Here is a 15165-nt window from a genome sequence, read left to right on the forward strand (position 1 = left end):
GATTATCAATGATATTCTTAATTTCACTAAGACATCTTGGACTATTAAGTTTAGAATATGAGCACAACAATGCATACCAAACAACTTCCCACCATAAAATATTTTTTTATTTCTTAAAAAATCATCTTTCAAAACTCTCAAACAAACGTCATTATGCCCAATATTATCAATTGAGGATCAAAATCTTCAAGCCAAATCTCATATAGGTGCATAAGGAGAAAAGGAGAATAAAACTTTATTAAAAAACCAGAGCCATACTTTAAGGAAACAAGATTGGAGGACGAATAGGCAGCACAACAACAATGTTCCAATGAGATGATGGTATGTTATGTTGGCGAAGGTGCTCCATTGATGTTAAATATATAAAAACAGTTTTTCTTTATATATATATATATATATATATATATTTAGAATAGTAAAATGGGTAAATGAATAAATAATTAATAAAATTATTACAATATAAGAAATTATAAAAATAACTAAAATCCTCATCCTACTGAATGAGAGAGCTTCAATCGTCTTTATGCAATGCCATTTGGCTACCCATATAAAAAACAAAAGAAACAACTAAGAAAGGGGCTCAAAAGGAAATCCATGTATCTTGTATGAAACTCTTTTTCATTGGTGATTATTTTGATGCAATTATTAAGAAAGTTGAAAATAAGATTAAAAAGAAATAATTATCTCTCCAAAATGAGGAAATAAGACACATATGCTTTTGTCAATTTTTTGCTTAGTCTAGATCGTCATATGAGGATGTTAATATTGGACCCCACGACTGTATGAATAGTTGAAAAGGCAATATGCCATGAAGATACGCAAGTGGCTTGCTCAAATTATGGACAATGCAACAAAAGAGTAGTTGCAATTGAAAATGTAGATTCCTCGACACATCACGTTGAATGACAAATCAATAACGACTTAAAAGCTATCTTTGACAATTGGCCAACACTGGTCAAAAATGACGAATTCAGTGTTATCAATGGATATCTCATGAAAGAATCTTGTCTTGAAGTTGGTGTAAAGAAGCTCAATTATGGCTTTGAATCATAGTGCTCAATTATTGAAGAACATGTTGCAATATGATTGGTGGATCTCAAAATTTTGTAAGCTCCTTCTAATTACTTTCCTTTATATGTAAAGTTCCACCTTCTATAAATATGGAACCATCTTGAGTTTAAGGTATCACTTGGGTGTTGTCTAAGTTTGTCTCCCAGGTTGTCTGTGAATGGTATCAGAGCCATGATGGCTAGAGGTTGCTATTACAACTATGCAAATTTCAACAACTCAAGACTATATAATTGAAAGAAAATATTAATTCGAACTTTTATAAGAGAAAGAAAAACTTACAAGCATACACAAACAACCTTAGAAATATACTCAAATGTCTTCCATTTGATGCCTTAAACACAAGATGGTTCCATATTTATAGAGGACAGAACCTTACACACAAAGAAAAATAATTTGATGAAGTTCACCAAATTTTGAGATCCACTAATCATATTACAACATGTGCCCCAATAATTGAGCACTATCATTCAAAGTCATAGTTGAGCTTCTTGACACCGACTTCAAGATAAGATTCTATGATGAGGTGTCTATTGTTTGTCCTTTTTTACCAAAGTCGACCAATTGCCAAACTCAGCTTTCAGTTGTTGTGATATGTAAGGGAATCTATTTTTTTAATTATGACTCATCTTTTGTTGTATTGTCCATAATATGGGCAAGCCAACTGTGTATTCTTCATGGCGTTTGGCTTGTTGAGCTTTTCATTCAGTGATGGGATTCAACATTAACATTCTTGTCTAAACGATGTAGACTGAGCAAAAAAAAAATGATAGTAGCGTTTGTGGCATATTCCATTATTCTGTAGAAATAATTATTTCTTTCTAGACTTATTCTCCACCTGGTTAATAATTACATCCCAATAATCGGCAATACTAGCATCTTCATCTTTTGGCTAAGAGTCAGGGACAAAACTGATTTTTTCATCGTGATTGTCATTATCACCTTTACCATCGGAGCCTTCTTTGGAAGAACCTTAGGCAGAGATCGACATATTTTTACAGTTACCATATTTCTTACCTTTATTAAATTCAGTTAAGAAAGACTCCTTAATTGAGTCTAAGGTTTTTATTAGAATTCGACGTCAAAAGTTGTTGGAAATTTTGATTTGATTTGGGCTTTGATTATGTCAAAGGCTAACATATTTGTTTTCTTCACAAATTTGGGAGTTTGATTTTGAAATTGAAGAATAGCATACTTAATTTTTACAATTTTATTCTAAGGTGGGGTACTTATTCCACCATCTTACATGAAAAGTACGCTGCAAGATTGGTAGTTGTAATTCATTAAAGGCAATTTTACAATCCCATTTCCAAATCCAAGGAATGAAAAATTCTAAAAAGAAAAAGAACGTATCTAATCCTTTCATAATGGATTTCACATCCCGAATACATGGAATAATGGCCCGTCATTGACCATAGAATTCCTGAAGTGATTCAAAAAGAATTGATATTGGCGGCCCAAATTTGGCCCACCACTAGTATACCAATAGCGGAATGGGTATCATTTCTTGTTTGTGCTTCTTAATTTCAGCATTGAGGGTCATAAACCAAGAATGTCGATGTGAAGGGTTATGATAATAAAACATTTTAAAACAAACATTGACATAATACCAGTAATTATACCCTTTCCCATCGGGAACAATTTCTTCATCGGCAATATTATGCTTTCCCAATACTAATGGAGATAAAAATTTATCAACAGTGCATCGACTATATGCAATTGGACTGTTAAGAATTTTTAATATTGGACAATCTATGATTATTGGTAACAGATTGAGTATGTGCCATGATTGCTTCATAATAAAACCAAGATTTGTCATTTGAGTATGTCTTGTCTGTACTTTTTTATTGTTATTTTCCCTTAGGTTGACTTTTCTAACACCGTGTGTACTTTGATATTTTCGTGAATGTAAGATCCAATTGGTGTAAGCTTTTGAATCCACTTGAATGTAAGTTTTTCATTGAAATGACAATGACTTTCTTATTGTGCTCATCTATCTACTTTTTTATATGTGGCAAAAAGGGGAAGAGAAAATTGATAGATTATCAGGGACTATTTAAAATAATGATACGTTCATACATATATTAAGGGGGAGCAATAAACTCTTTTCATTTTCTACAAAGCTATTGTCATCATAAAATTGGGGGGGAGTTGACCATCACCATTATTTTGATGATAACAAAACATAAGCACAATGTACTAATGCCATATCAAGCCTTTCATGAAAAATAGAAATGCCCATACCTTCAAGAGACATAAATAAATCTCTATGAAAAAGAATCGAAAAAAAAATACCTCATGAAGAGTTCAAGCTTATAAGGAAAAACAAGTCACTTGAAGAAGATGCACCTAAGAAGACTCCAACATAAGGAAATTGAAGAGTAGAGTCCAAGTAAAATTCAAGTACTCAAAAACTCTAGTGCTGTTAGAGAATTGGCATCCAAAATTCTGGTACTTCGGTAAAAAATAAATTTTTGAGCTTTAGGATAAAATGATTTTCTAAAACCAACTCTATATCATCTTGAAAATATTTTATAAAATATGTTTAGTCATTTCATGTTTTAAAATTGGACTTTAAACAATTGCAAACTATATGATCGATCATTTTGTCAAGTACAATCAATTAAACAAAAAGTAGCAAAGCTTTCTGCACAAAGCATGATCGATCAAACAAAATGTAGAAGTTGGGTACCTAAAGAGAATTATCGATCTAATCCAATCAAAGTGACCGATCATCCAGAGTGTTGCAAGCAAACAACACAAAGCCTTATTGATCAATCTTATTTATCTAATCGATCAACATGCTAAAGAATTTCAAAAAATAACCCAAGCACAAAAAGTGTTGTCTCTTCTCCAATGTTTTGCAACAACTAGGGGTGGCATCGAGCCGAGCTTCGAGCTGAGCCTTGTCTCGAGCCTAAAATTGTTATCGAGCTCGAGCCCAACGAGTTCGAGTTCGTGCCTCAACATTTAAAATTTTTCAAAAAATATATATCGAATAAAATGTATATAAAATTATGCATACATTTTACATAAAATTGAGCATGACCTCTACATAAAATTGGGCATAACTTATATACATAATATGTGTATAAAATTGGGCATAGCCTCTACTTAAAATTGAGCATAATCTATATATATAATACTTGTATAAAATTCGGCATGACCTCTACTTAAAATTGGGCATAATCAATATATATAATACCCGCATAAACACTCCATAAACACTCCATAAAATTGTCTATACATTCCATAAACACTTCATGAAATTGTTTATACACTCCATAAAATAATCTAAACACTCCATACACTGCATAAAATTATAAATAAACTCCATATAATAATCAAACACAACAAAATTAAATAAAATATCACTATCAATTTACAATCACCCAAATAAAAACTATAAATCCTTTAAATAAAATCCTATTACTATTACAGACTTGCTAGAAAATTACAAGAAATATTTTAATTTTTTTTTTAGGAAAGTTAAATGGACCTCTTATTGCTTTTTCTAAGGAAATAAATAAAAATTAATAATTAATCTAATATATTATTATACTTATCGATAAATTTTTAATCACATAAAATGTCAAACACAAAATTGCTATAAAAATTGCCTCATGCTCAAAGTATTATATCATCAACTGTCAAATACTTATTCAAAATTTTTCTATATGGTTTTCTAACCCATCTTGGCAAGAAAATCTTACTTGGAAAATTATATGATTTTTTAAAAAGAATTTATAATTAGAAAAATATTTTAAAAAAATATGAGGCACTAATGGTCCCTATATTTCTATTAAAAATGTCTTTTCAACATTTATTGAAAAAACCACTAATAGTCTCTAGAAACGTATTTCTACTAAAATATCTTTTCAATTTATTTAAGAGCCATGAAGAAGGGACAAAGAGTTTTTTTTCCCTTGTTTATGATCTCGCACGTAGGGGTGACTTTGAATAAATTATATATAAAACTATGCATACATTTTAAAAAATATAATGATAAGGGAGGTTCAGGATTAAATTTCAATAATGGATTAAAATGCACAAATATTAATATTTTTTACTCCAATTGTTGTCTAACTTGTTTTGTAATTTTTGAATCTGGTCACAGAGGCGGCCGGCGAGCAGCTGCGACGACGGTATAGACGCCGGCGAACAGCTACGACGACGGTAGAGGCGGCGACAACAACTGATGGGAGGGGTCGGCGATCACGAGGGGGAGGAAAAAATTTTCCCCCCCTCGCTCTCGCTCCCGCTCCCGCTCCCCCACTCGCTCGCAATCCCGTTTCCTCCCCTCGTTCTCGCTCCCATTCCCGCTCCCCCGCTCTCTCGCGATCCCATTACCGATTCATACCGATCCAACTCATTTCGATCCGGCTCGCGAGCCAACGAACCGAACCTAGCTTCAGTCGAGCTCGGCTCGTTAAGGTAAACGAGCCGATTTCGGTGCTCGATCTCGATAAATAACGAATCGAAACGATCCGAACCGAGCCGGGTCGCAAACCGGCTCGGTTCGAAGCCACCCCTAGCAACAACTAGTTGGGCATGGAAAACCTATAAATAAGGTTTAGAGTTCATGTTTAAGTATCAATTAGAAGCTTTAAGCTCTTCATTCCTGTACAAACCTTTTGTAAAAGTTCTTTTGAGTGAGTTTTTGAAAAGAGAGAGTTTTGAGTTCTAATTTCCAAATCTCTTTCAATTTTCTCAATCCTTTGTCAAATTCTTAATCCTAGTACCAACTCCAATTCAATCAATTATTTGTGCTTAAAGTGTAGAACCTTGGACTCACTAGAAGAATTATAAATAGAATTATACTCTCTAGATAAAGTTGCCTAGGAGGCATAGGATTAGGGTATACTTTTATGTCTAATAATAAATTCCTAATCTATTTCACTTCTTGTCTAGTTGATGCTTGGGCAATATACTCAGATTCCATAGTTGAATGTGAGGTGCAAGCTCATGAAAAAAAAAACCACCTAAAGTAAATATCCATCCACTTGTAGATCATGACAACTAGTCATCCAATTGGCATTCAAGTATTCTTCTAATACTTTTAGATGTCTTTTTAAATTAATTCATACCCTATGGTTAACTTCAAGTAACTTATGATCTTCCAATTGTTTTCCAATGTGCAACTTTAGGATTACTAATGTATCTATTCAATTTACATTCATCATAAGAATATTTTTTCTAGTATAAATGCATAACATACATTAAACTTCCAGTAACACTATCATACTCGACTTGTATTGTAGCTCTAACAACATTTATGCTCAACTTCGTATCATAAGAAGTATTATAATATTTAGATCCCTAGTGAGTATAATTATCGATAATCTTCGTTATGTTGTGTGATTGATTGAAATCATAACCTCAATATGCTTTCTCACCTTAATAACTATGATATTATCCAGTTCACCTAAGTCTTTCACTTTTTAACATAGTAGTAAGATACTTCATAGTTTCTGTTGAAGAATAGTCCCACATGGATTACTGAGTACAAAGATCTTGAGTTTATTAGCGGGAAAAGAGGTTTCCTAAGTTGGTTAGTCATTTTGGGATGGGCCTTGGACCCAACTTAACATGGTATCAAAGTAGGTACTCATATGTGGGTCTGCACCTAAAAATTATCTACTTGTAGAGCCACAAAAGACGGCCTATACTTAAACTATCATGTAGAGCCACAAAAGAGGGCATATACCTAAACTATCCACTTGTAGAGCCACAAAAGAAGGCCTACAGCTAACTGCCTACTGCTAATTATCCACTTGTAGAGCTACAAAAGAGGGTTTACACGTGAGGGGAAGAGTTAAGGAATAATCTCACATGGATTACTGAGTACAAAGATCTTGAATTTATTAGTTGAAAAAGAGGTTTCCTAAGTTGGCTAGTTATTTTGGGATAGGCCGTGGACCCAACTTAACAGTTTCAACCACCCCAACCATGTTGGTGCTCATAATAAATATTTCAACAACAAACATTACTTAAATACATTTATCAGCACTATTATATCTGAGACTACAAGATAATATAAAAACACCAATTTTTTTCTTGTCACTTTTTGGGTGCTTGTTTTAAACCATAAAATGATGTTACTAACTTACCAACTTTATTTTCATTGTCTGGAAGAACAAATCCTTTTGGTTGATCCATTTATACTTCCTCATTAAGATTACCATTTAAAAATACAATTTCAATATCTATTTGATAAATATGTAAATGATATAGACAACCAATAGACAACACAAAAAGAATTATAATAAAAGTAATTTTTGTTAAAGGTGCATGAGTATCAAAACAATCAATTCCTTTTTTTTTTTTACTTAAATACCTTTGGCTACTAACTTAGCCTTTAACGTTTGCAAGGTCCATTGGGATCATTTTTTTTCTAAATATCTACAACCAATAGCTATAGAACCTTAAGGCAAATCGGTCAGCACCCAAATGTTGTTTGACATTATAGATTCCATTTCATCATTAATAGTTTTTTTTTCCAAAAAAATTGAATCTCTGTAAGTCATTGCCTCTCAATGTCTTAGGAACATTATCTATGTTTAATACTAGAGGTGTTTTATTGAGTACTTTTTCTCTATTTTCTTCTACTTGGAAAATTATAGATTGAGAGGAGACACAACCTAGATGTACAACTTTATATTTTCTTACTATCATCTTCTAAAACATTATCCTTAGTACATTTAGTATATTCACTGTCATTGGTATCCGACATAAATTTTTTTTTAGAAACTCAATATCACTAGACTTAACAATCACATTAGATTTCACATCTATTACCTATAGCTTTTGCTATTTTGAGCATATCTTAAAAATAATATTTTCATTGCTCTAGGACCACGGTACTATATTTTCAGGTTAGATCCCTATAATAAGCTAAACAATCCCATACAAAAGGTATGATACATTTGGTTTTCTACCTTTCCACTCCTTATAAGGAGTAGTTTGAGTCTTCTTGAGGGAATTCTATTATAAATATATACTTTCTCCCCATACATTTAAAGGTAAATCTGCATTAAGAATCAGAGAGTTCACCATTTTAACTAAAGTATGGCCTCTCCTTTCTGCTAAACCATTTTCATATGGAGAATAGGGAGCTGTCATTTGATGTATAATACTACGTTCCTCATAAAAATTTTGAAACTCAAATAAAAAATATTCTCCACCTCTATCACTATAGAGAATTTTGATTTTCTTCTCCTTTTGGTTTTCTACTTCAGCTTACAGGCCTTAAACATGAGGAATGTTTCATCTTTTCTTCTCACAGATTTATATACATGTATCTAGAAAAATCATTTATAAATGCAATAAAATATTGGTTACCACTAGTAACTACACCAATTTGAATTCTTTCCCTTTGATAAAAAATTGCCAAGTTAGGTTAATGAACTGAAGAGAATTAATTCCTCACAATGCCCTTCTTTTTTTCTCTTTAAGTTTAAAAAAATCTCACATATATGGCATATGCAATATTTGTAATATATAATTCATTACCACACAACAATGAGGATAGGGTAGATAATCACATCCCATGTTCAGTCAAGTTTCATTCTTTGCTCCTACAACAATTCCCTTCTATCATAGCCTTGGAGTTGCAACCGTAAAAAAACAAAAGACTTGCAGTTGGCAAGGATCTCAACTTACATGAGATTGCATGACAACAAAGTGAGCGTTGTCATTTTGAATTGAATGCAAATATCACACTTTTGCATTTCATCATCCATAAACTACAAGAGTCTCCTATGATGAAGCATTATTATATTTTTCATGCAACTTAAACATTTCATTACAATTATAATACAAGAAATACCCCATTCTTAACAATATTGGTATATTGTACTCAAATATTACCTTAAAACCCTTTTTATATAGCATCTCTAAGAAGACCAAGTTCTTTCTCATCTTAGGAATATGGAGAATATGTACAAGAGTAAGCCTTTTATTGAATGTGAAAATGAGATCCAATATACTTTTTTCCATGACTCTAGACCAATTTTTATTTCCCATTTGAACCTATCTTAAAATAAAACCTATCTTTGTAGATATGAACCCTAAAACCTTGTCCAACCACGAACCAGAAATTGAATCCACTATGTTTACTTCAGTTACCATGGTAATAGACTCTTCAACCATATTTGTATCCTTCTTCTGATGTCTATTAGTTCTACTAAAATGTCCAACTTTTCCACATATAAAACAAGGTTTTTATTTTTCTTAGTTCAAATATTTTTCTTAGCTTACTCCATGGATTTTTTTTTTTATCATATTTGCCTTTAAAACAAGCTCATCATCTTTCTTATCTCTTAGATGACATTCCTCTAGGGTGATATTTTTGGTCTTCCAAATAATCTTCTTTTGATTATTTTTGCATGAAGGGGGGTAACTTGGCAATGATGGCTCCATAATTGGAAAATTTCTGGTAATTTAATATCTAGAACATTCATTTGGTTTATTAAAATTTTAATCCCAGGGCATTGTTCAAGTTCAACTTTGTCATCGGCCATCTTGAATTCAAAATACTTAGAGATAAGGTATTTGTCCATATCTTGTTCTTCTACTTTGAATTAAAGCATCTCATATTTCTTTCTCTTACTTCATTTGTGAGTAGCGATCAAAGAGTTGGTTTGATACTACTTGTAAGATGTGGCCTCCACATAGCAAGACATCCTCTCTCTTCTTTTGTTCTTCTTTCATATTTCTTGTATATTTTGTTGTTGGTTCGAAAAGTGTGATTCAAGGTTGGAATCCAATGCATATGAGATCTCCAAGGCAATGAGGAGAAACTTCATCATGTCAGCCCAACTTGTATTATTGGTTCCATCAAAGTGAAGAAAATATGTTGATGATGAAGATTGTTGGATTTTATGGGTGGAAATGGCTAAAAACTTCAATGGTCAATCAACTTTTGGAGATTGTTCAATTTTCAATAACCTAGTATCGTCTCCTTAAGTAATGTAGTATTGCTTCTACTGTTAACATAGTAACTTCCAATTTCATAAGATTATTTCTAGATGAAATGGGAAAGTTGTAATTTGGAGCATGACACTTGTAATAATCGCATACTATTTTGAATTACAATGTAGTATCAAAGATAATTGTAACTTGGTACCCCTGGCACTTATGACATAGTAGTACTTAGAAACAAAATGAATAAGGATCTCCAAGGTGCAAAAACAATTTTCCTTAAAGGAATAATTTTCCCCATTTTGGTGTCAAAGATTGTTGATAGATTGATAGATGTGATACAATGGAGCTCATAGTCTTCGACGTACAACAATTATGTTAAACACCCCGGTGAGACCAGGTTCGAGGATGAAGAATTAAGTTGGGGATTGCCATGGTCAAGTTTCGAGAAAAACTCGACATGGAATGGGTTTTAAGTTTTACCCCATGGAAAAATAACTTAAATACACTTTTCAAAATTATAATTATACCTATATCTTTAAAAATAAAAATAAAAAATTCTTTAATTTTTATGAGTTTTTTATTATTTTATTTATATTAATAATATTTTTACACAAATTATTTTAAAATTTTATAATATTAATAAATGGTAAATTGAGTCATCGACCAAAGTGGGGATGGGTTGGGATTATGAGGACAAGGTAGAGAAAAAGATTATATAAAAGCAAATTACTTGACAGAGTTGACAGGATTTCTCCCTATTTCCCTGCAGACAGGGTCTGGAAATTCAATTAGCATCTCCTAGTTAAATTAAGTCAAGAGTTAACCATGCGAAACACTTTTTACTACTGATTCATCTGCCATTGGTCCATTGCAATAATTAAACGAAAATTTTCATTAACAGTTTAGTACTAGCGCAGCTGCAAATTCCCATTCAGGCCTCTTCAGACTTCAGATGATGGCATCGGTTTAAACCCAGTAACCAGTAGTTCTGTTGAGTGCCAAACGAAGCTTCTCCCATTGTGGAACTGGTGTCTCGCTTCGAAGCCTTATCGTCTTCTGTCTCAGAGGTAAGAACTATCTCTTGCCGTTTGAATTTTCTGAACACTCCTTCGAAGTTTGGGAGTTGTTTCTTTTTTTTTTTTCTTTTTTTTTCTGTGTAGCTTGTGCCATGAGAAACTGGTCGTGTAATTCATTCTAACGAATGAATTTTCCCTTTGTGGCTTTCGTCTTCCTGCATGGATGCTACATTTTATTTTAGTTATCTGTACTACCGTGCTCATATTATGCTTTTTTTTTTTTTTTTTTTTGTGCTAATTACTTCATTTGGTGATTTGTACTGATGTAGATGTTTGACATTGTAATGTCTCTTGACCGTTTGCTGAAATGCCTCAAAGTCGTGTTCTTAGCTTTCGTGAAATTAAACAATCAAAGGATTAGAGGATTAAAGGGTTGTTTGCAAAAAAAAAAAAAAAAGAAGAAAAAAGGATTAAAGGGTCGATAGGGTTCCTGTTGAAGATAAGAATTTTACAGTTCCGGTGGCAAAGATGTCGATCAAGTATCATATCCTTGATGTTTTCATGTTTATAGTTGTCTTAGTTACTGGTACATATTTAGTGTCCCCCTAATTCTAGGTGTGTAGCATGCACCAACATATTTTTTCAATTATCAACCAACTCACAACATTTAAAAAGGTGAAATTCTATTGTAAGGTCTCATTAATTGGCAACAAATAATTGTTCCTTCAGAGTACCTTCTCTTCCTTTTGCCAAATGCAAAAGGATTTTTTTTACACTCTTACAAAACTCCCTCTTTCTTCAGTTTTGTTATAAACAGGTCTAGTTGTTTAATAGATGTTAGGGATGATGACTTAGTGAACTTCTGTGGGCATGCTAGAACTAATCAGGGATATGGCAGCTTCTTATCTCATCTGGAAAAGTGATTTTTGTCAATATTGTGGCTTCAAGGTATCTATTGATTATATATTTGTCAGGTATCAAATGTGAAAGGTTGTGTAAGACAACTCATAGCAACTGACCATAAAAACTCATGACCAAGTTTTTAGCTCCTCCAGAACATTTAAAAGGGGATTAAGAAAGAAGTCAGATAGCAGAGTTTGCCATTTTGAGGGATGGGGACCTTTTATGTTGTTATCAAATTTGATGGCAAGGTATGGGTTTTATTTTTTTCTTTTTGCTAAGAGTTATAATTCTTTCTGAAGCAATAATTCAGTGTATGTATCGTGAATTTATTTTTCATTGCATAGTATTTGGTGAATTAAGTTCGGTTCTCTTCTTATCTATATTCCCTCCAAGATCTCCTGCAGTTCAAACCACATTCAGTTGATAAAAAATGTAATCTAACAACTGCTTCATAACAGGAAGGCCACTGAAGTCAATGAATCAAAAGCGTATATGAGTAGCTAGAGTTAATGAATCGAGTGGGCTGCTTTGGTGGTGTGTGTGTGCTCTTGTATGTCAGTTCAAATAGGCCGTTACGCTCATCATCATTATCAAAACTGTTTGGATGCGGATATCTATTATAATTTTTTTCCCATCCTCTAGGAGCTAGGTTATTATTGTGTGTATGCGTGTGTCAATTCGAATAGGTCATTTTACTAGTCATCATTGTCAAAATTATTTTGGATGGAGAAAATTGCTTTGCATGGAGATATCTGTTAAAGTCTTTTTCCAGTGCACAAGGAGTTATGCAATGATTGTGGTACAGTTAAAATGCATCAAAGTTCCTTTCTGAGAACAATTCAAATGCCTATTCGCTGCTTTTGCCTTCAGATGTGAAACTCATCGAAGTTGGACTGCTCCTCTATATAGGCTATAGTCTCCTTGTCCATTGTTGGAGTTACATGAGTGGGAGTTACTTTCAAGGAGATGACCATTCACAGTAGATGATGGTATGGTTGGATTTTGAAGGCAACTAGACTAAGGAGTCCATATTCAATCTGTAATTTGGAAAGCTATTTTACTTGATGCCGTCTTCTCTATATGTTCAGTTGACGTTTTCTTTTTAATGATGACAATGTCCTTTTCTGGCGTACTTCCAGCCACACGAAGAAAAGAAGAGACTGAAGGATGTTGACAGTTGTATCCATGCCCAAAGTTCCATCGTGAATATCCTCATGGAATAAAGAATCTAAGGTCATGATGCAGCCCAGAACCCAGTGTGATGCTGAAGTTTGCTGAACAAAAGCTTTTAAAATATTTTAAGTTTGCACATCTGGTGCAAATTAGATTGGGATTTGGACATTATATATTTGATAAATTAGCACTTGGAGCTCATGTGCACTCAAGTACCTTCCATCACTGATTGCACAAAAATGCAAACTGTTGGCTTTTCAAGTTCTTTCATGAGGGCCAGAAATTTGATCTTATAATTCCTCAAGTGAACGAAGACTTAACAATGCTGAATATTCACAAAGGGGTCCTCTTTTCGTCAAGTTGTCACTTTGTGCTTGTTCCTTTATTGTTGCAAACTAGGCAAAAATCCTCTCATGGCAGACCCAAGAAAAAGATCTATCACAGAGTTGAAGATTTAGACAAAGTCATGGACCTTCAGAAGAAGCCTTCTCTCATTCTAAAACTCAAAACGATCATATTGAGCCAAAAAAATGGTCTTTTACTCAGGGACCTCGAAAAAGAAGTGGGTTTTGTTCAGAAATGGAATTTCATGTCTGTAATTGAGAAAAATCCATCAATATTCAGAGTTAGTGGAGGAAAAACAGCACCGATTATGGTGACACTTACAGAGAAAGCCAACAAAATTGCTAGTGAAGAGACATTTGTAAAACAATTGATGGAACCTATTGCGGTGAGGAACCTGAGGAAGTTATTAATGATGTCAATGGATTGCCGAGTTCCTTTGGAAAAGATTGAGTACATACATTCTGAACTGGGTCTGGATCAGAACTTCAGAAACTGTTTGATTCCTAAGTACCCAGAGTTTTTCTCAGTGAAAGACATATATGGGAAAGATTATCTTGACTTAGAAAGCTGGGATTCATCCTTGGCAATCACAGCTCGTGAAGAAAAGTTGAATCTTGATTCTTGTCTAAATGAAAGATCTGACAAGATTCTGGGTCGGAAGGAGAGAACAATCTCCATGGCTGGTAATTATTCAGGTGACTTTGCCTTCAAAATGAAGCTCCCCTCCAGTTTCAGACCAAATATGAACTATCTTAAGGAAATACAGAAATGGCAGAAGATGGCGTTTCCATCTCCATATTTGAATGCAAGGAGATTTGATCCTGCTAAGCCAGATGCTCGGAAAAGAGCAGTAGCTGTCCTTCATGAACTCTTGAGTCTAACAATGGAGAAAAGGTTGACCACTGCTCAGCTAGATTTGTTCCATGCTGAGTACCAGCTACCGTGTAAATTGTTGCTATGTTTGGTAAAGAATCATGGTATTTTCTATTTAACAAATAAGGGAGCCCGAAGTACAGTCTTTCTGAAAGAAGCTTATGATGGAACACATTTGATAGACAAGTGCCCTTTGCTGAGATACAATGACAAGTTTGTGGCTCTTAGTGGTAGGAGCTTGGATCGGAGTAATTCGGAACTTTCGTAGAGATTACAGGATGACAGTGTTAGCCACCTATTTCCTGTAAAAGAATCCTTTTGAAGCCTCAGCTTAATCTGCCACCAATGCTACCTTGATTATGATCGAGCTTCCTTGGAAAGGGGGTTCTGTGGGTTCTGCTGTATACACAGTACAGGAATTACTCTAAATTGCTATTAGAGCCCGAACACCTTGATGTTTTTCCAATGGTTTTTCCAATTGTTTAATTGTATGATACTTTGATAGGGATGTGTGTTTGGTTTTCAATTGATCTTTTAATCATCTGAAGCACTTATTCTTAATTTTCCCTAAAATTCATAAAAACTGAAAGCGGAAGCCAAGATATATACCTCCTATCATAGCAATCAAATTACAGGAATTTCTAGAAAACTGTCTAGTTTTTCAAAAATTATATTTTGAACCTACTAAACCGCCTTTCCAAAAGGATATGTTTGCTATTATTTTTTATACTAAATAGTTAATTGACTAAGCTACTAGATGTGAAGCCACACCCATAAAGTCATGGTTGTTTTATTTTTATAAAATAATTTATCAAAAATGTTTAATTGAAACCATAATAAAAAAATCTCCAACTTCGTTTAA

General features: G+C 33.4%; 1 protein-coding gene across 2 annotated transcripts; it reads left to right on the forward strand.

Moving 5' to 3' along the window:
- Positions 1-10808: 10808 nt before the first annotated feature.
- On the forward strand, positions 10809-14836 carry LOC137941634 (protein WHAT'S THIS FACTOR 1 homolog, chloroplastic). Of its 2 annotated transcripts, XM_068787130.1 has the most exons (3): positions 10809-11060; positions 11984-12160; positions 13052-14836. In XM_068787130.1, exon 3 carries the CDS (start codon positions 13408-13410, stop codon positions 14569-14571), a length of 1164 nt encoding a protein of 387 aa, XP_068643231.1. In that variant the 5' UTR covers positions 10809-11060; positions 11984-12160; positions 13052-13407; the 3' UTR covers positions 14572-14836. The 2 variants fall into 2 exon arrangements, with proteins under 2 accessions (XP_068643231.1, XP_068643232.1); XM_068787131.1 differs by lacking the exons at positions 10809-11060; positions 11984-12160 and adding an exon at positions 12782-12901.
- The last annotated feature ends 329 nt before the right edge of the window (positions 14837-15165 follow it).

The sequence above is a fragment of the Aristolochia californica genome, unplaced genomic scaffold (genome assembly GCF_029961685.1).
Source record: "Aristolochia californica isolate CCGP_79_NKW_82.1479 unplaced genomic scaffold, dmAriCali1.0.hap1 SCAF_9, whole genome shotgun sequence".
Lineage (NCBI taxonomy): Eukaryota > Viridiplantae > Streptophyta > Magnoliopsida > Piperales > Aristolochiaceae > Aristolochia > Aristolochia californica.

Bases quoted from the DNA above. Each gene is read 5' to 3' on its own strand.
- LOC137941634 (XM_068787130.1), top strand. From the start codon at position 13,408: ATGCTGAATATTCACAAAGGGGTCCTCTTTTCGTCAAGTTGTCACTTT.